General features: G+C 43.4%; 1 protein-coding gene across 1 annotated transcript in view; it reads left to right on the top strand.

Annotated features, from left to right (window-relative positions):
* Sumf1 (sulfatase modifying factor 1) overlaps positions 1 to 21678 on the top strand; it is a 58252-nt gene that overhangs the window by 15521 nt on the left and 21053 nt on the right. The window contains exons 4-7 of the mRNA XM_048356176.1: positions 2733 to 2815; positions 7241 to 7363; positions 8244 to 8358; positions 14614 to 14727. Of these exons, the coding sequence (XP_048212133.1) occupies positions 2733 to 2815; positions 7241 to 7363; positions 8244 to 8358; positions 14614 to 14727 (435 nt within the window). The remainder of the gene's footprint in view (positions 1 to 2732; positions 2816 to 7240; positions 7364 to 8243; positions 8359 to 14613; positions 14728 to 21678) is intronic.

Below are 21678 nucleotides of genomic sequence, written 5' to 3'. Positions count from 1 at the left end.
ATATGTGGTGCTGGGGAATCGAACCCAGGGCCTCATGTATACGAGGCAAGCACTCTTGCCACTAGGCCATATCCCCAGCCCCAGTATTTCTTGATAGTATGTAATTCTCAGAACTCAGTTCTTTCATCAGAGTTCCTAAACGTAGTAGATAGCAATTGCTTTTCAAGGCAGGCAGGAGCTCAAGAACAAGTTTTAAACTGTGGAGTTAATACACAGTAACATTTGGAAAAGGATAGCATCCAGTGACATTGGATGGGACTTGTCATAAATTTGACCAGAAAATATTTTGGCTTTCTCCACAACCCTAGGAAGTAGTATTTTGATTTCCATTTCACAGACAAGTTAACAGGGGCCTGGAGAGGGTAAAGAGCCTGAGCTTCTTGTCTTGTAAAATGTGGTACTGTGTTCAAACTCAGACAACTGGCTCCAGGTCAGATTCCTTCACTGCGGGGCTGTCAGCGGGGTGACGGTTTGCAGGACTTGCCCTTCTTTTCCCCAGTTATCCTAGTACAGAGGGGAGCTTGCTCTCTTCAAGGGCCATTGGCAATGTCTGTAGACATTTTTGTGTGCTACAGTTGTGTGACAGCCGGCTCCTGGTGGGTAGAGGTGCAGATGACAGCTCCTTGTGCAGTCTATAAAATGCCCATCGTACTGTGCTGAAGAAACCTGTTATGTGAGGCATACTCATTCAAAGTATGTGAGTCTCCTGGCCCTTCATCGAGTCACGTGTATATCCTCCTCCTCCCCTCCCTGGGGTGCTGGGGTTTATACCCTGTTATATATTTCCTTTCTTCCCCCATGGCGTTGTGGCTTGAACTCTAGTTTACGGTTTAATCAGTATTTGCAGTAATGCCCATTTCTTCTTGTGGCTTCCCTGTGAGTGATTGCTGCAGGGTCAAACGTGGCAAGGCTGCCTCCTTTTACTCACGGCTTGCAAAGTCTTTGCCTGGGTTGCTGACGGTCCAGCCCTGAACCCTGTGTTCTATCTCCTCTTTGTAATTGCTTGAAGTGGGCAGTGGGCACAGTTTCTGTCTCTGTCTACAAATGATCTGGGGCTGAGGGTGACCAGAAGAACAGTGACCCAAATCTCATTCTGACTGCCTCCACAGCCTGTGTTTTTAACCAGGCACTCAGCAATGATACTTGGTTGCTTCATTGCTGGTCTACTGGTAAATGGAATGGTAAAGTACAGTTAAGGTCTTAGTAACCATTTGCTGAGCAGTTGACAGTCTTACCTGACTTGACCTCTTCAAGGTGTCTGAGTTAGAGCAATCTGATAGCATTTCACCAGTGAGGGCTGTCAGGGACAGGGAAATGATGAACTCACCCAGGGTCACACAGCTCATGTTGGACTAGAAATTGAACCAGGGTCTTTAAAAACATACCTTCAGGGCTGGGGATATAGCCTAGTGGCAAGAGTGCCTGCCTCGGATACACAAGGCCCTAGGTTCGATTCCCCAGCACCACATATACAGAAAACGGCCAGAAGCGGCACTGTGGCTCAAGTGGCAGAGTGCTAGCCTTGAGCAGGAAGAAGCCAGGGACAGTGCTCAGGCCCTGAGTCCAAGGCCAAGGACTGGCCAAAAAAAAAACCAAAACAAACAAACAAACAAACATACCTTCAGGGCTGGGACTATGGCCTAGTGGCAACAGAACTTATCTTGTATACATGAAGCCCTGGGTTCAATTCCCCAGCACCACATATATAGAAAACGGCCGGAAGTGGCGCTGTGGCTCAAGTGGCAGAGTGCTAGCCTTGAGCAAAAGGAAGCCAGGGACAGTGCTCAGGCCCTGAGTCCAAGGCCCAGGACTGGCAAAAAAAAAACAACAAAAAAACCCCAAAAAACAAACAAAAAAAACACATACCTTCAGCTCGACCTTTGATCTCCTCGGTGGACATTCAGCTTCACAGTAACTTACACAGTTAACTACTTCCTAATCTTTTATTTAAGGGACGTGCTACCTGTCTCTCATTTGTCAGAAATTAATACAGAGCCAGGTGCTAGTGGCTCACATTTGTAATCCTAGCTGCTCAGGAGGCTGAGATCTGAGGATTGCAGTTCAAAGCCAGCTCAGGCAGAAAAGTCTGTGAGACTTTTATCCCTGATTAACCACTGAGAAAAAGCTGGAAGCGGTGCTGTGGCTCAAGTGGTGGAGTACCAGCCTTAAGCACAAAGAGGCCCAGGGACAGCACCCAGAGTTCAAGCCCTAAGACTGGGGAAAAGAAAAAAAGGAAAGAAGAAAGAAATGAATACAGGATTAGCTCCCAGTTCCTTTTTTTTCTTTTTATTGTTACCAGTCCTGGGGCTTGAACTTAGGTCCTAGATGCTGTCCCTGAGCTTTGACTCTCAAGCACAAAATGATAGAGTGCAATGGCGCTCTACCATTGAGCTACATCTGGCTTTTTGGTGGTTAATCGGAGATAAGAGTCTCATGGACATTCCTGCCCAGGTTAGCTTTGAACTGTGATCCTCAGATCTCAGTCTCCTGAGTAGCTAGGCATGAGTTACTGGCACATGTCTTCTTTTAAAAATTCTTGGAAATAGGCACCACACGCATGTACACAATTAATCAAAGATGTATTTTGGAATACACTTTTATTTTCAGTATTTTGGAAAAGGTAGCTCAAATGGCACTGCAGACCCTCATTGAGATTTTGGCATGGCTGTACTGAGCTCACTGTTTTCCTGGAGTACTGTAGCTAACTGGAGTCCGTTCTTGGTTGCTTTGAGGTTGCTGCAGCTCCCTGGTGGTTACCTGTTAAAGGTGCTGACTGGAGACACCCAGAGGGGCCTGACTCTACTGTTGTGCACAGGTGAGTAGTGATCATACCCACTTGACATGTCTTCCATTCCAGAACAGGTCCCTGTGCTCTTGCAAGAGAACTCGGCCACGGTCTTCATCTATAAAAATACACTGTGAAAGTGAGAAGCCCTAAGCGGTTGGTAGGAAAATGAAATTGCAGAAGATAATCAATGTATGTAAGTGCCCAAATACTGTGCCTCGCTCAAGGAGCCTCTTTCCTTTTTCATTTGACTTGTCAGTTTTCTCATGTAGATTTCTGCCCCTCTAGACACACTTGTTACACATCTTGTGGCGTGGTCAGTCTTTAGGGTCTGTTTGTATATTCCGTCTTTTCAGTGGGTCAGGAAGAGGACGACTGTCTGTTGATAAGTAGCCGTGTCCTGCCGGGTGGCCCCTGTAGAAACCCAGCCCCTGACTACAGGAGCATGTGATCTTTAGTCCTGGACTGGCTGACATACTTGGAAGCCACCATCTGACTAAAGAAACCACAGAATGACAAGTCGGTCAGCAAGTCTCCAGGGTGGCGAGGAAGTAATTATCTCAGGCAAAAATAGAGGTGTACTTTAAACTCTAGAGACAGAGAAAGGTTTGGGTTTACACTCAGCCTCTCAGCAGCCCAAGAAAACTGCTCTCCTAACCTCATTCTTCAGATGACATTTTGAAGCCTCTACTTTTGAAACTGTATTCTAGGTTATTGCCCTATTGCTGGGGACCTAGGTGTGGATAACGTTGAGCTTCAGGGCTATAGCCCCTTGACACATGTCAGAACTGAATTTTCTGAAGCCTGAGGTGGTGGCCTCTATGCTGGCAGTAAATGGTGAGGTATGTCATAGTGTCCCCAGGCACCTCAGGAGGACAATGGCCTTAGCTCTCCATTATGTCTTCTCTTCTGAGCTCACCAGATGGGGAGCTCTTGTGCCCAGGGCTAGTGCTCTACCACTTTGAGCCACAGCTCCATTTCCAGCTTTTGAGTTGTTATTTGTTTGGAGATAAGAGTCTGATGGAGACTTTTCTGCCCAGGCTGGCTTTGAACTTCAGTCCTCAGCTTTCAGCTTCCCAAGTAGCTAGAATTACAGGAGTGTGCCATTGATGCCTAGCTTTTTTTTTTTTTTTTATGCTGGTATTGGGGCTTGAACTCAGGGCCTGGGCTTTTTTGCTTTGGGCTGGCACTGAGCAATTTGATTGATAGCTCCACTTCTTGCCTTTTGGTGTTTAAATAGAGATAAGAGTCTCACAGACTTTCCTACTAGTGAAATGGCTCCTTCCTTACTTCCTATCCCCTCCCTTTTTCATTATTATTAAGTAGTTGTACAAAGGGTTGCAATTCCTTAAGTTAATTTATGAGTAAAATGCTTTTTGATCATTGTTACCCCTTTCTTCATTCTGTCCCCATCTCCCCCCCCCCCAGTCCCTACCCACAAGTTCTCTAGTTCGTGTTTTACATAATTGAATTGCATCTGCTCACCTTTACTCTTTTTTTTAAAATTTAATTTGTTTATTAATTGAACAAAAATTTTTTTCACAAGGTGTTGTGCAAAAAGGGTACAGTTACATAGTAGGGCAGTGTGTACATTTCTTGTGATATCTTATGCCCTATTTTTCTATCCCTTCTCTAGGTCAGGTAGACATATATACAATATACAATGTATCAAGAACATATACAGTAGCCACGTGACCACGCCCAAGAAAGTTCGCCTAGGGCTTTAAATGTAATGTCGATATTAGACAATATGTCGACAGTAGTCTTATATGAACATACATACATAGCTTTTGAGCTATCGTATTCCCCTGAGAGGTCACTTTTTGACCTTTATATGTTGAGTAATTGTTTGGTTTTAGTTACATACTGTTGGGTCACTGCCCCAATCCTGTGGGGAATACTATTTGACAAGCAGTTTTTGGTTTCACAGACTTGGTCTCTACTGTCTCTCTGTCTCCCTTTCTTAACAGTCATATAGGTACCTTATTTTTTGGATCCATTTGTCTGTGGAGGGGTATCTGGGTTGTTTCCATATTTTGGCTATTGTGAATTGTGCCGCGATAAACATGGAAGTACAAATGTCTTTTGGATATCTTGGGGTTTGCTGTTTAGGATAGATGCCTAGGAGTGGTATGGCTGGGTCATAGGGTAGGTCTATATTGAGCTTTTTGAGAAACCTCCATACTGTTCTCCAAAGTGGTTGTACTAATTTGCACTCCCACCAACAATGGAGAAGGGTTCCTCTTTCCCCGCACCTCCTCCAGCATTTGTTGTTTCCTGAGTTCAGAGTATAGGCCATTCTAACTGGGGTGAGGTGGTATCTCAGGGTTGTCTTTATTTGCATTTCCTTTACTCCCAGGGATGTTGAGCATTTCCTCATGTGTTTCTTTGCCATTTTTATCTCTTCTCTTGTGAAGTCTCTCTTTAGCTCTTTTGCCCATTTCCTAATAGGTTTATTGGGCTTGGAGGGGCTTAGTTTTTTGAGTTCTCTGTAGATGACAGATATCAGGCCTTTGTCTGTTGCTGTGCTGGTAAATATCCTTTCCCATCTGGTTGGCTGTCTTTCTATTTTGGTGGCTATGTCCTTAGCTGTGCAGAAACTTTTTAATTTGTAGTAGTCCCATTTGTCGAGTCTTTCCCCTATTTGTTGTGCCCCTGGGACTATATTCAGGAAGTTCCTTCCTGTGCCTATAAGTTCTAGTGTCTTTCCTACTCTGTCCTTCAGTAGTTTCAATCACCTTTACTCTTGAATTGGCATTAAAAAATTAAATTTAAGGCTGGGGATATAGCTTAGTGGCAAAAGTGCCTGCCTTGGATACACGAGGCCCTAGGTTCGATTCCCCAGCACCACATATACAGAAAACGGCCAGAAACGGCGCTGTGGTTCAAGTGGCGGAGTGCTAGCCTTGAGCGGGAAGAAGCCAGGGACAGTGCTCAGGCCCTGAGTCCAAGGCCCAGGACTGGCCAAAAAAAACAAAAAAACAAAAAAAAATTAAATTTAAATTCCTTTTGTGGTTCTGAGGCTCAAACCCAGGGTCCTGAGCTTAGTTGGCACACATTCCACTGAGCTACATTTTTAGCCTAGAATGTATTTTTAGATCACACAGAAGACTTTGACTGAGTCTTCTGAGTAAAGCACTGTCTTATTAGTGCTGAACATAGAGACTGGCACATAATAGATACTCAGTAAACAGTTTTTGAAAGAATAAATGAAAGTCCTATCATGGTTATATGGAGAATTCAAAAATGCACGAGGAAGGAACAGGAAAGTGTAAATCTACTTAAAAACAAGTGACTAGGGATTTAATCCAAGCCTCCTTTCCCTCCCCATCCTCTCAGGTAAAAGGGAGACTGACTTGGGATTGCCTAGCACTGCCAAAGAGGTGTCTAGTGCAGTGGGAAAGTAAGACACTATGTTGGAAATGAACTATGCAACTTGGGGGAAAACTGGGAGGGAACGAGGGGTTGAGTGACACTATTAGAAAGGAAATGTACTCATTACCTGACTTATGTAACTGTAACTCCTCTGTACATCTCCTTTACAATAACATTTTTTAAAAAGGATGTAAAGGTGGGCTGGGGATATGGCCTATTGGCAAGAGTGCTTGCCTTGTATACATGAGGCCCTGGGTTCAATTCCCTAGCACCACATATACAGAAAATGGCCAGAAGTGGCGCTGTGGCTCAAGTGGCAGAGTGCTAGCCTTGAGCAAAAAGAAGCCAGGGACAGTGCTCAGGCCCTGAGCCCAAGCCCCAGGACTGGCCAAAAAAAACAAAAAACAAAAAACAAAAAACAAAACAAAAAAAAAGGATGCAAAGTTTATTAAAGCCAGGAGGTATTGGTGGGGAAACTGAGACTAAGTCTTTGTCATGTGGAGTATGTGTTAGGGATTAACTTTGTGGAAGGGAGGGCTGGAAGCAGGACTGTACCAAAAATGCAGGCCCATCAAAGTCATTTCTGACTGTGCATGGGTCTATGGAGTGTATGTAGTCTGTAAGTCTGTAGGGTAGAACCGAGGTGGACCAAAATGGCTTGGCCTTGTGCCCCTGCACTGTTCAGACAATGGTAGCTCTGAGGTGACTACAACTATGCAAACTCAGAGGGAGCTGAAAGTGTTTCTTGCTGGCCCTTCCCATCAGGGAGTCGCCATCCTGCCTTCCCCAGGGAGGTTTAGGTACAGACTGTCCTTGCCTGTTACCTCCTTGGAATCCTATTGGAAATGAGCACACGCATTGCGCCTACTTCCAAGAGGAATTATAACCCATTTGAAAGTCTGGGACACCAGGAACACTCCATGGAGGGACCAGATTTGGCATGGAGAACTCAAATTCAGAAGCAGGCCTTGCTACAGTGCCATTGGCTAGACCAAGGATGTTTATGGGCAACGCTGCTGAGCCGCTTCCTGTTTCTTGTTCCTGTGGTGCCTCTCCCGACTCTGCTCTGCTTCTGCCCAGGCCTGATCATCCAGTTCTGCACGTTTCCTGGAACGACGCTGTGGCCTACTGCACATGGGCAGGGAAGCGGTTGCCCACAGAGGCCGAGTGGGAGTACAGCTGCCGGGGAGGCCTGCACAACAGGTACTGCGAGCCGCAGCTTGCCAAGCCATGGCTTGACCTTCTTTGCCAGCTGGACTCTGGTTAGGAAATTGGTCTTTCTGGGTTTTCTTCTTCCTTATGAGGTTCTTAGGTGATACTGGTGAATGAGTCATCAACCTTTACTGTCCCCAAAGCCAAATGAGCTCCTTGCAGTCCTGGAGAAAGTTCTAGCAATTCATTCCCCCTTGTGTAACATATTACTCTTTAGAGCTACTTGGCAGCCTGCCTTGCTGTTAGCATTTTCTTATTTTAGGCATCTTCTGAAGCAGTGGTATTTCTCCACTCTTAGAGCCACGAGACAAAAACTCATGTTTAGGTCACATCTTCTAGGAAAAGCTCCTTAAAATAACTGAGGCTTTATACAAAAGTGTGGCGTGATGGTGCCCAGTCATGCTTCCATATAAGTCCAGAATGATGTCTGCTTTTCCAGCTTCTTGTAAGTTCTTTCAGTTTTGTGACTTACTTCAGGCCTTTATAGTACTCAGGAAGGTCTGAGGTTGTTGTAAACTTGATATGAATTGTTAATAAGGACATTTTATTAAAAAAACCAAACCCAGATTAGGAGCTGTGTGTGTGTGTGTGTGTGTGTGTGTGTGTGTGTGTGTGTGTATTTCTTTGGAATATGATCAAGTGATTATTTATGTGTCTCTTTGTGTATGTATTTGTGTGTGTGTGTATTTCTTTGGAATATGATCAAGTGATTATTTGTGTGTCTCTTTGTGCATGTATTTGTGTGTGTGTGTGTTTTCTTTAAAGGTCTACATAGAACAAACGAGCCTTGTTCTCTCGTTGTATCTCCTCTCTTAACTTTACTGCAGCCTGTGTCTGTTGGTTGGGCTGATGCCTGTGTCTCTCCTAACAGGCTTTTCCCCTGGGGCAACAAGCTGCAGCCAAAAGGCCAGCATTATGCCAACATTTGGCAGGGAGAGTTTCCCGTGACCAACACTGGCGAGGACGGCTTCCGAGGAACTGCGCCCGTGAGTAGGGAAGCTTCCAGAGAAAGGCAGCCCTTCTGAGAAGGAGGCTGGGGAGAACCGGGGCGAAGAGTGTTACACACGCTAGGGCTCCCTTTCTGTGCCCATCATCTCCTGTCACAAGTGGCAGCAGCTAGGCAGAAATTCCCTTCCATGATGCATTTTTCTTCCTGATTCCCTGGTTTATATTGTAGAGCATTTAGAAAAAAAGAGCATGATAAAGGAGAAGGTTCAAGTGACTTGGAATTCTGCTACCTAGAAATAATCCCTGTGAGCAGTTTGGTGCTTTCCCAATTCATTCTGCTCGTGATGGTGATGATTTTGGCTCGTCATTGTCTAGTGCTTTCTGTGTGCCAGCATGCACTTGACAATGACTGTCAAATGCTATAAGCCATTTGCATGCTCTGTCTCATTACTGTCCATTCACCTCTGTAAGGTAGGTACTATTGTCCCCGTTTTCTAGGTGAGCATTCTCAGGCACAGAGAGGTTAACTAACTTGCTCAAGGTTACACAGCTGGAAAGCGGCACAGCTGGGACTTGAACCAGGTTGGTTTGTTTCCAAACCCCTACTCTTTTTTTTTGGCCAGTCCTGGGCCTTGGACTCAGGGCCTGAGCACCTTCCCTGGCTTCTTCCCGCTCAAGGCTAGCACTCTGCCACCTGAGCCACAGCGCCCCTTCTGGCTGTTTTCCATATATGTGGTGCTGGGGAATCGAACCAAGAGCTTCATGTGTAGGAGGCAAGCACTCTTGCCACTAGGCCATATTCCCAGCCCCCAAACCCCTACTCTTTTAAAAAATATTTTTATTGTTATTATAAAGATGCTATATAGAGGGGTTACAGTTACCATAAGTCAGGTAATGAGTACATTTCTTTTGGGACAGTGTTGATGCTTCCCTTGCTCTTTCTCAATTTCTCTCCTGTCCCCATCTACAAGGTGTGCAGTTCATTTTCAGCATAGTGTCTAGTGAGTATCCCTGCTGCATTTGTTCACCTTTGGTTCTTCCATTTCTGTGTCCTCCCACCCCCGCCCTCCCAAGGACAGATAACTAACAAACAAGACAAAAGGAAAAGAAAACAAGAACAGCAACCAAGAAAAAAACCTCTTGTTTCTATGTCCTGGAGTTCATTTTGATAAATATTACTTTACATGATCAGATGCAGATAGGCCTTGTGCCTTTGTGTTCCTCTCCTAAGGAACCCATACTCTTCATTACCAGGTTTACAAGCAAGTGTATGTCTAGTGTATGTGTCTCACATATTTATCTTACATGTCTCATTTGGATCCCTTTGGCCACAGTATTGTATCTTACTGTTTTCCCCAGTTAATATTAGAAACATTACCTTTTACAACAGTAGGTTGCACACATTGCTTTTCAGCAGTTAGATGATCTGTCAGATGAATAGATTCTGATTTATTGACCTTGACCATAGATTTCTGATCTTTCTAATTTTCTCCTGTACAATACAGTAAGAACAAAGGTGTTTATTCTCCATACAATGCTGAGGTTTATCTGAGTTTTTTTTAAGCTAGTGTCCCAGCTATGAAGTGAATGAGTCAAAGGTTACGAAAACCTTTTTCTTTCTTTTCTTCTTCTCTCCCTTCCTCCTTCCATTCTGCTCTTCCCTTTCTCTCTCAAGCACTGAACCCAGTACGTGGCTAAGTAAGATTTCAACCACTGAACTGTGCTCCCAGCCCTAGATGACTTTCTCAGTAAGTTTCCGATCAGGCCCAGTGATGTTGCAGAGCATCTGCAGCGTATTTTCCTTCATTGGCCTGCAGGAGCTCTGCTCAGTGCTCTTTTTGCTAGTGTAGTCATACCATCACGAAACCAGGCTTAAAAATCATCTCAGTCCATTTGTGCTGTGACCACATCCCCTCGGCTGAGCATTGTGGATGATGGGAAGTTCATGCCCCACAGTTCTGGAGGTAAGGAAGTGAAGATGGAGGCCTCACTGGCATGGTGGTGTTCCCGGCCTGTGTGTCTTCACAGGGCTGGAGGCAGATGGCATGATAGAACTTCCTCCTTTGGCTTTAGTTCCTTTGTGTACTAATCTCATTGGTCACTCCTCATCACTCCTCTTAACAATATTGCATTGAGGATTATGTTTTGCCATGAATTTTGAAGGGGATGCCATCATTCAGACTACAGCAACATTTCCATTTGTGCTTAACACAGTGAAAAGAGAAATCTTGAGGTGAGGAAATAGCTCTTAATTGGATTTGTTACAGAGACTCAGTTTCCTTCAACAATCTTTCCAACAGTTGTCTTTTTTAAAAAAAATTTGCATTTTTGATTCATGGAAAAATACTACTTCCGGAATGTATTTGTAAGTGTGACATGGATAAGTCATATTTATCCATGGGATTTAGCCAAGCAATTACACAGTTGCAGCTAAAAAAAACTAAAGAAGTGTGTCAAGACCCAGGCTTTTTTGGAAAGGATAAAGAACAAGGAGACACTTGACCTAGGAGAAACTGAGAGTTAATTTCAGCCATGATAAAATGTGGTAGTTTTTGGAGCAAAATTGATACATGAAATAAATTGCATGAGAATATTTCTCCCTTAAATAAGCATATGAGTGCATATGTGTGTATCTATACCAAATTCCATATATGTGAGTTGTGGATAAGATAAAGCATCACTAACTGGTGGGAAATGGATGCATTATTCAATACAGGCAAAAGACTAATTGAGCCATCTGGTAGCTGGTTCCTCCCAAGATCCCATCAGGAGAGCTGCTGCTCTCCAAGCACATAGTTTTATTCAGTAAAGTAAGTGATTCAAGTTTTTTGCAGAAACGACTTCAGCGTTTTTTCTTTCCCAACTGCCAATGCAGCAGAAGCCCATCTTGTTGGTATGGAGCCTGGCATGAAACAGGCATGCCTAGTGCTCCTTTAGGCAAGTGGAAGTGGCGTTGCAGGGTGGCCAGAATATGGCGAAAGTGCTTGGAATGAGTGCACATGAGACCCTCGGAGAGTTATTGGTTGTTACAGACAGCTGGTCCCTCAGTGACCAAGTCAGGATCTGCCGAGAAGGGTATAGCACCTCACCTCTGCATGCTTGCAGCTAACCCAGAAAATGGATTGCACTGGAAAGGACCTCAGCAGCGTGGATCCCCCTCATGGGGGAGGGAGATAATAGGACAGCAGCAGTAAACCTCAAGGTCAAGCTAAGGCAGAGCTGTAGATGTAGATCTCCATTGGTATGGGAACAGATGTGGAAGGAGAGCCTCAAAGGCTCAAGCGTAGCAGAGATCAGTCCTGAGAGATGGCGGAGCTCTATTCCACAGGCCTGGGTAATGTGGCCACCATTGCTGTCCTTAATTGGATAAGTCTGTGATAACTGTTTCTGATGAACCAGACAGTTTTAGTAAGAGGCCACAGTATAGCTGTCTTGGACAGTTTGTGTATTTTTAACACATTGCTATAGCATATTGTGTGTCTGTATTTGAGTAGATGAGCTGCGAAGGAAGATTGAGCCATGTCAGTACACCTTTTGGAAAACACAAGGTTCAGTGTGAGATTAGGACACCTTCCAGAGGTTTGCAGTTGCAACATTTAACAGTGAGTTTAGCAGATGTCCACAAAAATTAACTTGAGAACTTGCTGTGGAATTTACTAAAATAGGAATGGTTTACTAGGAGTCCTGACAGTACCAACTTGAGAAATAAGAACTGAGCATAAAGCAGTCAGATGACAAGAGGTGACGTCTACTTGTGTTGGAATGAACGGTCCACAGGCTCTAGGTATTTGAAAGCTGGAATTTAACTTTTTGTTTATTTTCATTTTTGAGAAAGGCCTGTCTACTGTTGAACTCTCGATATTCTTGCCTGTGCCTCCTGAGTGCTGGGATTATAAGTGTGTGCCACCATGCCAAGCAGAAATTTAACTTGAATAATAGGATGAACTATAGTAAAATAGCTCCTTTGCCTAAGAGTGTATACATTGTATACATTTTACTATTTTAGCTCAGGCTTGAAATTTAGTAAAACATTCTCACCACTGTGAGTCTAAAAATTGAATTCTTAATTTTGCTAGGCTACTGTTACCCTATCATTAGCTCATTTTGTTTTTAACATGTATCTTCTTGCTTACCTGAAAATAAGCATTTCAGAAGAATTTGTGTGAAACATGTTTTCTTTTGAGATTCTTGAGAGGAAGCTTTAGTTAGAGTATTTTACCTATGAACAATGAAAAATTTGACTTGCCTTATTGGTACACTCACATAGAATAATTTAAGGAATGGAGATCTCCATATACTATATCAGACATCACATTATTTCAGAGGACCTACCCCAAGCTTTAAGAAGGGACCGTTGTTTTCCCATGTATGGACTAGCAGCACTCAGATGTATTCCACTGCTTGTCTGACGCTAGCTGCACAGTGCTGGATCATAGAAGGACCTTAGGTAGACTCTTTGAGACACCTTCACCTCGGCATGGCGCAGGCATGCCAAAGACAAATGGGTCTTTCCTCCATTGTTGGATTCAATTGCTTATTGCTCTTGTCCCCCCCCCCCCCCCCGGCTTCTTTTATTCCCCTGTGACACAAATGGGTTTCTTCTTTTCCTTCCTACTTCCAGTTATTAGTTCACTGCTTCCTGTCCTTTGGAATTCAGAGAGTTTTAGGCTAGTCTGCTAGGACAGCCCCTCCTTTCTAGAGAATACCTCTAACCAGAACGCTCTCCCTCTTGGAAGTTCTTGTCATTTCTGTGCCATTCCCCTCTTCCTTGCAGAACTGGAGTTGTCGTTTTTGGCATTTTCTTGTTTTCTCCCTCATTAAGCTTTTTTGGATTTTATTTGCCATTCAGCCCCTCTCTGCCTTTAAGTCACGTGCGTTCCTGAATGAACCAGTGTGCTGTGTTTTGCTGCTTCCATAAGGAATGCTGATTCTGGAAGCAGAGCAGTAGGATATCTCAGCGTCCCAACTGGTCTAGAGGAAGTTCTTTACAGTGTAGTATCCTCACTTCGGTGGAAATGCTCTGAATGATCCAAGCAGCAGATGCCTCCATTTCATGTGTGGATGAAAACCATCTGAGGCCACATCAAAATGAATGTTTCATCATTCTTCTTTTCCCACTGCATTGTGTGGGAAAGCATGAATTTATCCAAAGATGAAAAATTCCAACGATAGCTTAATTATTTTCATGTAAAAGTGAGAATTTTCTCCTATGTTTGTAAAGTTCCATTCAGAAAAATTCTCAGAAACTTTTAAGGCAGCAAAACTAGCAGATCTGTTCAGCATTTACTATTATTCTGTTCAGCTGTGTTCTTTCTCCCCTCTTCTCACCCCTTTTGTAGAAACTCTGTGCTTTGGTTCTGTGTCTGTGATAGGGTTATTAGTGTTATGTGGTGCTGTGTGACCTGCCTTTGAAATGTAGTAGAATTCCTTGTTGAATTTATAATTTGCGTCCAGATTCTAGGTCCCAGAGACTGCAGACCTTCTATTACTCATACGCTTGATGATGAGTGTACATTCCTCTTGTACAAATAGGTCTCCTCAGGTTTTTTTTTTTAAATTTAATTTTATTTTTTTGCCAGTCCTGGGGCTTTAACTCAGCGTGAGCACTGTCCCTGGCTTCGGTTTGCTCAAGGCTAGCACTCTGCCAACTTGAGCTACAGCGCCACTTCTGGCCTTTCTGTATATGTGGTGCTGGGGAGTTGAACCTAGGGCTTCACATATACGAGGCAAGCACTCTTGCCACTAGGCCATATTCCCAGCCCCTTCCTCAGATTTTTAATGATAGGACCAAGTCTTAAAGGTGGAGAATAGGAGCCAGGTGCTGGTGGCTTGTGCCTGTAATCCTAGCTACTCAGGAGGCTGAGATCTGAGGATCACAGTTCAAAGCCAGCCCAGGCAGCAAAGTCCATGAGATTCTTACCATCAATTAATCAGTAAAAAGCTGGTAGTGGAGCTTTGGCTCAAGTCTAGAGCATTGAGCAAAAAAGCTAAGGGGCAGTGCTCAGGTCCCAAGTTCAAGTTCCAGCACATGCGTGCACTTCCCCCCCGCCATGATGATGAATTAAAGGAAGCTGGTGGAGAGGATAACAGGGCTGTGCTGAAATACATTACATGTATGGCCAGCGAAGTTTAGCTTTGATCGCAAGACATATTGGGTCAAGTATGGTATTCCCCTTAGTGATTCTGAAGGTCTAATATTTCCTCTACACACACACGCGCGCGCACACACACACACACACCACACACACGGCAAATAGTTTTGACAACAGTTGTTTTCCCTCCTTTGTGTTCAGGTTGATGCCTTCCCTCCCAATGGCTATGGCTTGTACAACATTGTAGGGAATGCATGGGAGTGGACTGCAGACTGGTGGGCGGTTCACCACTCAGCTGAAGACTCGCTCAACCCAGTGAGTATTGCTCGCAGAGCATGCATCTTGTAAGAGTCACATCTGTCCTCAAAGTATCGAATTTTATGTGCTCTGCTGGATTGTGGACTCTCCCCCATAATTGTAGAAATCATGTTCAGTCTCTTAGATTTGATCAAGTGTGATTTGTAAAGTTCATGTTTCAGTGTTAACTAATCAGTTCTGTAGGGTAGAGGGTTCCATGGATAGGTAGTTGCCTGAATTTTGATGGGTTGAAATTTTGATTCAGTTGCTTTCTTCAGAGCAAACAAGAATGGGTACTTTCTTGGCTACATTTGAGGCAGGAACTTGACTTGTTTAGAGGTCAGTTTTTGACCTTGTTTTTATGACCAGCCAGTGTGTCAAATAGCCTTGAGAGTCGAAGAGAACTTGTTGGGTCTGTTTTATTTATTCTGGTATGTGGAAAATGTCCAGGGCTACTAGTATACTACCCTGACTTTAAAACTAAACTCTCCAAGCAGAATATATAAAAATTAAGCCTCTAAATAGGCTTGCATTTGGAAAGTTCTTCCTTTAAAGAGAGTATCTCTGAATATTTTTTTGTTCTTTGAAACAGATTGGGGGAAAGTATCATATAATAATCTCATTCTAGCAAACTAGCCAACATTCATAAATAGGCCAAAGGATGATATTAAAAGTAGCCAAGATTGGAAACTTAATATGCTTATTTCAAAACCTTAACCTTTTGCAAAGGCACCAAAGATAATAATAAAAAAATGAATTCTTCAGTTTCTCACTCCGGAGGGTAAAACAGATGAGAGTCATTGAAGAATTTGTGACTCTGTACCTCAGACCATTTTTTTCATAAAAGGCTGGTAAGTTTCTCTCTGATATATGTGTAATTCGTCTTCTTACAGAAATTCATGGGCTGTTTAGGAGTAATTCAGCAACATGGGTCTGTCTCCTTTTTGGGTGCAGGTGAGAATGCTGGTTTTCAGGCACTTGCTCTCTCCTCCCCCCCCCCCCATTTTTCTATACTTTCTGGCAGGTGTGGTAGAGGAAATAGTCAAAGACAGCCTCTGCCCAAACCCCCACGCATTTGTGGTTGGGAGATGCCATTCTCAACTGGCGAGATGTCACTTGGCATTTACCGTCAGGATCTGAAATAGAATTCTTTCCCTCACAGATCAAAGCATCTGCCTGTTTGGAAGGGGGTGTTCAAGGCTGAAGCCTTCTGAAAATCCTGGCAAGTTGTGAATGTATCTCTCTGACCATCTGGTGTTGAGCTGAGTGCTTATTAGCTTTCAGTTTTATAACTGCTTGCGTTTTCCTAAGGTTTCAGAAAAACTCAAGTTTCATTTCACCCGTCCCAGGCTCTGTCCTAGATGCTGCCTAATGAAAAGATTTGTCTTTGTCACTCTGGCTTCATTTGCTTCCTGACTTGACTGAGTTGAGATCCACTTGAGAATGAACCTCCAGGTCCCCTAGAAAATCACTCCATCCTACAAATTTGTGTGACTACATTTCTAGTAGATGGGCTTTCATCATCTTTTGTCTGGTTATTGCCTCGGCCTCCTGGTGCATACTGGCCTCAGTCTCTCTGGGATATGATTTTACAATTAGATGATGGTTATGCAGAGCATATCTGATGCTGTTATTTCCCTGTGTAAAGCTCTTGACTGTCTGTCTTCTTATTGTCTGCTGAATAAAGTATGAACTCTTGACTATGACTTCCGAAGCCTAAAGTACTGTCTTTTTTTAATCTCTCTCTAACCATACCTTTCTCTTGTCTTTTCAATGTTTGCTTATGAAATATCACAAAAATCTGGGAAAGTTACAAAAAACTTGTAATAGGTACCTCTGCATTTACTATTTATACTTGTATTAACACCTTATTACATTTATCTCTTGTTTAGCTGTAAAAAAACAACAAAAACTGTCTTTGCGAGTATCTGGGCTTGTTGCTATGTTCGATGTCAGCTGCTAGGTCAGTGTGTGCTTCTATTTCACTGGGGTTTTAGTTGTCAGCTTTTACCATCTTCATCTTGTAATCAATATTTGGCTGTCAGGTTGAATGGTTTCTCTTGTTGTCTTGTTCACATCTTGTTTCCTCACATGTTTCCTCTCTCCTTCCCTCCTCATTCTTTCTCTTCTCTCTTTTTTTTTTTTTTTTGGCCAGTCCTGGGGCTTGAACTCAGGGAGCTTCTTTTTGCTCAAGGCTAGCACTCTACTACTTGAGCCACAGCACCACTTCTGGCCTTTTCTGTTTATGTGGTACTGAGGAATTGAACCCAGGCTTCATGCATGCACGGCAAGCACTCTACCACTAAGCCACATTCCCAGCTCTCCTTTTTTTGAAAGCTCCAAATTGTGAAAAATCTTGATGATGCAGTTTTTCTCTACATAGTATTTACCTTGGCTTCTGGAATTGTCTGCCACATTAGCTTAATCTAGTTGGTGAGTGAGATGATCTGAAACTAAGCTTCACTTCCTATGAGAACTGGTCTATTCCAGCTCACCCTTGATATTATTGTTCTTTTAGGTGTCAACCAAAAGTCCAGTCTTTTCCCGTGACCTCTTCTCCTTGGAGGTTTATTGTTTGTACGTGAGTCTATTGAAAGTTGTGTTCAGCAGTTGCTGCCATTTGAACCATCAGATCTTTAGAGAACCAGATTCATCTCTCTGAGATTCAAGTTCTGCAAGTTTTTCATGGAGATTGACCTCAGCTGATCAATCCCAGTTTCCCTTCAAAGTCCTAATTTATTTGCCTTTCTTCCCTGATGGCCTGTATATCCCCTGAGAGTAACATATAACCTGGTGCGTACTGTGATTGTTGCTTCTGTTGTCATGCCAATTCTAGCTAGTTCAATCACTGTCCTAACTCCAGGTGTTTCAGAAGCAAAGGCTGCATAGAAGCAGATATTTTCAGATAGTTCAGATCCCAAATATCATTGTGATTAGCACATATCTCAACTGGGGACCTGATCTCTTCAATGTCTTTTTATCTATGTTAATCTAAGGATTCTTTGGAGAGCCTGGGAAAAGTTTGTTTCCCCCATTGAAAAGCAATTCAGGAAATATATTTTTTCTTATTCAGAGGACTTCAAGGGAGCAAAAGTTAATCATTCACTTTTGCTTTATTGGGCAGTCATTTATGGCAGAAGCAGGTTGTGGAAACAGCTTCGTGTGCTTTGTACACAGCGTCTCTAGGATTGTTCTTATGAAGTGAGAGTTAGTTTGGTATTAGCTGAGGTGGGGAAGCATGTGCGTGCGCGCGTGCGTGTGTGTATGTGTGTATCCCACATCTAGAGGTGCCCACAGAGCACCTTCATAAGATGGCCTAATTTCCTTCCATATAGATACAATTCAGAATGTGGCCATTGCTGTGATATATTTTAAGCAAATAATACTTATTTTTAGAATGTGGTCTTGTCTTTTTTCTTTTATAGTTGCCTAAAACGAAAGCCCATATTAATTTGTGACAATATTGTAGGGCTTCTATAAAAAGAGTTGTAATATTCTAATTTCTCACACTTACTACTCACTATCAGTACTCAGGTACCCTGATGTGATAAAGTAGTCCCTAATGCTTTTCCCACTCGAAGAAAAGCACTTTTCTTTAACATTAAGGGAAGAGTTCTAGTCTTGCAATTATCAAAGTCATTTGGATTATAGCTCTGCCACATGATATCTAAGGCATATTTCTAAACTTAGTATATATATAGCTTCCTTTTCTACAAATTGAGTCTGATTATACAGACCTGATAGGGCTGTTGCAAAATTTAATTTCTTGAGGTATGTGAAAACATGTTGTATTTCTATATCACAGATGTAATGTTACTGCTTTGCTGTTTTTGTCTGTTACGTTTTGGTTCTCTGATTGCAATATTGCACAGTTCTGCCTGCAGAGGTAATGAGGGATGATGGCTCGGGGGTGACCATAAGGAAGAAAGTGCTATTTATAATGCCTGGTTGTTGCTTTCCTCCTGCCCTTAACTTTCGTGGGTGAACACATAGTCATCCCTACAGTGAAAGCCTTGCTCTTGGCTCCTGGCTCATCAGAGTGGAGTCTGATTACTCCCAAATAAGTCCTTCCTTTCAGTGCATTCTTTCTGCTTGCCAAAGCTTAGCCACAACTCTGCCCATTTTCTTTGTGCCCATATGGAATTTGATTCTATACCAGGTAGCATAGCTCTGGACATTTTGGAACTGCAGGCCTTTTCAGAGGCTGTTTCAGTGTGGTGTAGAATTGGCTAGGGACACTGTCAGCCCATCCTCTCTGCCTTCTGTGGTGGGAAGAGTTTGGTCCCTGCTTACTTCTCAGGACACCCCTCTCAACCCTTGCCTGCCTGCACCTGGCCCAAGAAGTCACTTAGAGGACACACCAGTCCCCTGGTCTGTTGTCTGCATGCATAGCTGTTCTGGAAGGTGACAGACTTTCTACCCAGCTCAGATATGTCTTCACTGTTGCATGTGGCCTTGGGGCTTGGACTAACATTACTTTTGGGGCGCTTCTAAATGCTTTGCTCCATTGCTCTCCCATAACTTCCTCTGGCTTCCTAACTACCATGTGTGCAACAAAACACTAACCTGCCTCTTAGACTGTGTTCTACTCTTCCTTTGTCTATGGCATGAGGCTTCTCTTGTCTTAGCCTGGAAAATATCATAATGTCCTTTATCTATTGGAGCTTGTCCCACCCATCGACCACCTCATCCAGCCTCAGATCATGATTCCCCCTCCAGTGCCTGCTGTGGCTGGTGCTACAGGAATGCACCACCACTCTGTGGCTTAGTAGTTGAGCTAATAACCTTATTGCCTGGTCTGGTATTGAACCATGATTCTCCTAATATTCACTCCCAAGTATGTGGGATTATAGGAGTGAGCCACCATGCTCGAGCTAGCTCCATTTACATGTTTTTAGTTTGATGGAAAAGTAGCTTAATATTAAAAATAAAAACAGCATGAAAGTGTTACTGAATTGTACTTCATAAAAAATGAATGTGTTGGAGCTAGGAAGGTGGCTTGGGGGTAGCGTGCTTGCCTAGCATCCATGAAGCCCTGAGTTCATGCCTGAGGGCATGAAGCCCTCAGTACCACATACACAGAAAAAGCCCAGAAGTGGAGCGATGGCTCAAGTGGTAGAGTACTAGCCTTGAGCAAAAGAAGCTCAGGCAAGTGTCCAGGCCCTGAGGTGAAGCCCCAGGACTGGCAAAGGAAAAAAAGAATGTGGCTATAAATTATGCTTAGTGAATGCTAGGGAGAAAGCAAAGTTATAGAAGGTACTGTGTTTTTGAAAATAATTGTATCTTTTTCTTCCCAATGAAGATGAAAATCTTTCTGGAGGTTGTGTTCATGGTTATCCATTGTCATCTTTCCCATTGGTTCTAGAGCAAAGATTTTCATCTAGCACAAAAGAACTACTGATAAACAGAAATAATCATTAATGTATGTAACTTAGATATTTAGACATATTTCCAAACACATATCTACACACATGCTTCTTGAAAAGGGTGAATGCTAATTCTAATTACTACTTTTAAGGTGGTTGAAATACCTACCTGTATTTGACAATAGAATTAGGTTGAGGGTTGAGGTTGTGTCTCAAGAAGGAAGAACACCCATTTAGCAAGAGCACGGCACTTAGTTCAAACCTCAGCACTGCCAACAAATTTTAAAAACTTGCCTTGAGAGCTTCATATTACAACTCTTGAATCTTCCTGAGCAAAGAGCTCAGCGTGTTAAACTGTAACTTGCCCTTAGTTTGAAGGCTCAGTGGATGCAGGAATAGAAAGGATGTCCCTTTTTAGAAATGAGCACCTGGAATTGCGTGGGATCAGATTTTAGATGTTTTAGGGTATTGGAATATTTGTATGTACATGATGAGGTGTTCGGGGGTGGGACCCAAGTTGGAATGTGAAGTTCATCTGTTTTATATGTACCATATGCAATAGCCAGAAGGTAATTTTATGTAATATTTTTTAGTAAGTTTTTGTATGAGTTGGGTGTCAGTTAGATAAAGGCTCACACCTTTAATCTTAGCTACTCGGGAGGCTGAGATTAGGAGGATTTGTAGATTGAGGCCAGCTTGGACAAAAAGTTTGTGGGACACCTGTATAAAAAAAATTCATAGTGTAAAAGCACTGGGGATTTGGCTTATACAGTAGAGAGCCTGCCTAGCAAGCACAAAGCCTTGAATTCAAACTCAAGCACCACTGAAAAAACTATGATCAAACCAAGTATGGGTATGTTGAGCCCATCAGATGGACAGCATCATGCTGGTGCTTTGAAGTTTTGTGCCGGTGGGTTTTCAGGTTAGAAATCTCAGCGGGTAGTGCTTTCCTTTTCAGCTTATTAGAATCAACAGATTTGGTTGCTTCAAGTCATTGAATGGGAATGGAACAGGGCCGAAGGTGGAGCCCCCCCCCCCCCCCACATTGGAGTCAGCTCACCATTACTGTTCTGGGAGGTCCAGGGATACATTGTGTTGGTTTTTTTTGGCCAGTCCTGGGGCTTGGACTCAGGGCCTGAGCACTGTCCCTGGCTTCTTTTTGCTCAAGGCTAGCACTCTGCCTCTTGAGCCACAGTGCCACTTCTGGCCATTTTCTGTATATGTGGTGCTGGGGAATTGAACCCAGGGCCTCATGTATATGAGGCAGGCACTCTTGCCACTAGGCCATATCCCCAGCCCCAGAGATACATTGTGAAGATGCTGAGTAAATGAATCTGGGTCCAGCGAGGTAAGATTTGTTGTGGGCTTGATTGGAGCAGGGCCTCCATAACCTGCATTCTTCTTCTTTTTTTTTTGGCCAGTCCTGGGGCTTGGACTCAGGGCCTGAGCACTGTCCCTGGCTTCTTTTTGCTCAAGGCTAGCACTCTGCCACTTGAGCCACAGCGCCACTTCTGGCCATTTTCTGTATATGTGGTGCTGGGGAATTGAACCCAGGGCCTCATGAATACGAGGCAGGCACTCTAGCCACTAGGCCATATCCCCA

This window comes from Perognathus longimembris, chromosome 10 (genome assembly GCF_023159225.1).
Source record: "Perognathus longimembris pacificus isolate PPM17 chromosome 10, ASM2315922v1, whole genome shotgun sequence".
Taxonomy (NCBI): Eukaryota; Metazoa; Chordata; class Mammalia; order Rodentia; family Heteromyidae; genus Perognathus; species Perognathus longimembris.
The sequence above is the reverse complement of the archived record's forward strand: the minus strand, read 5'-3'. Positions and strand labels throughout refer to the sequence as shown.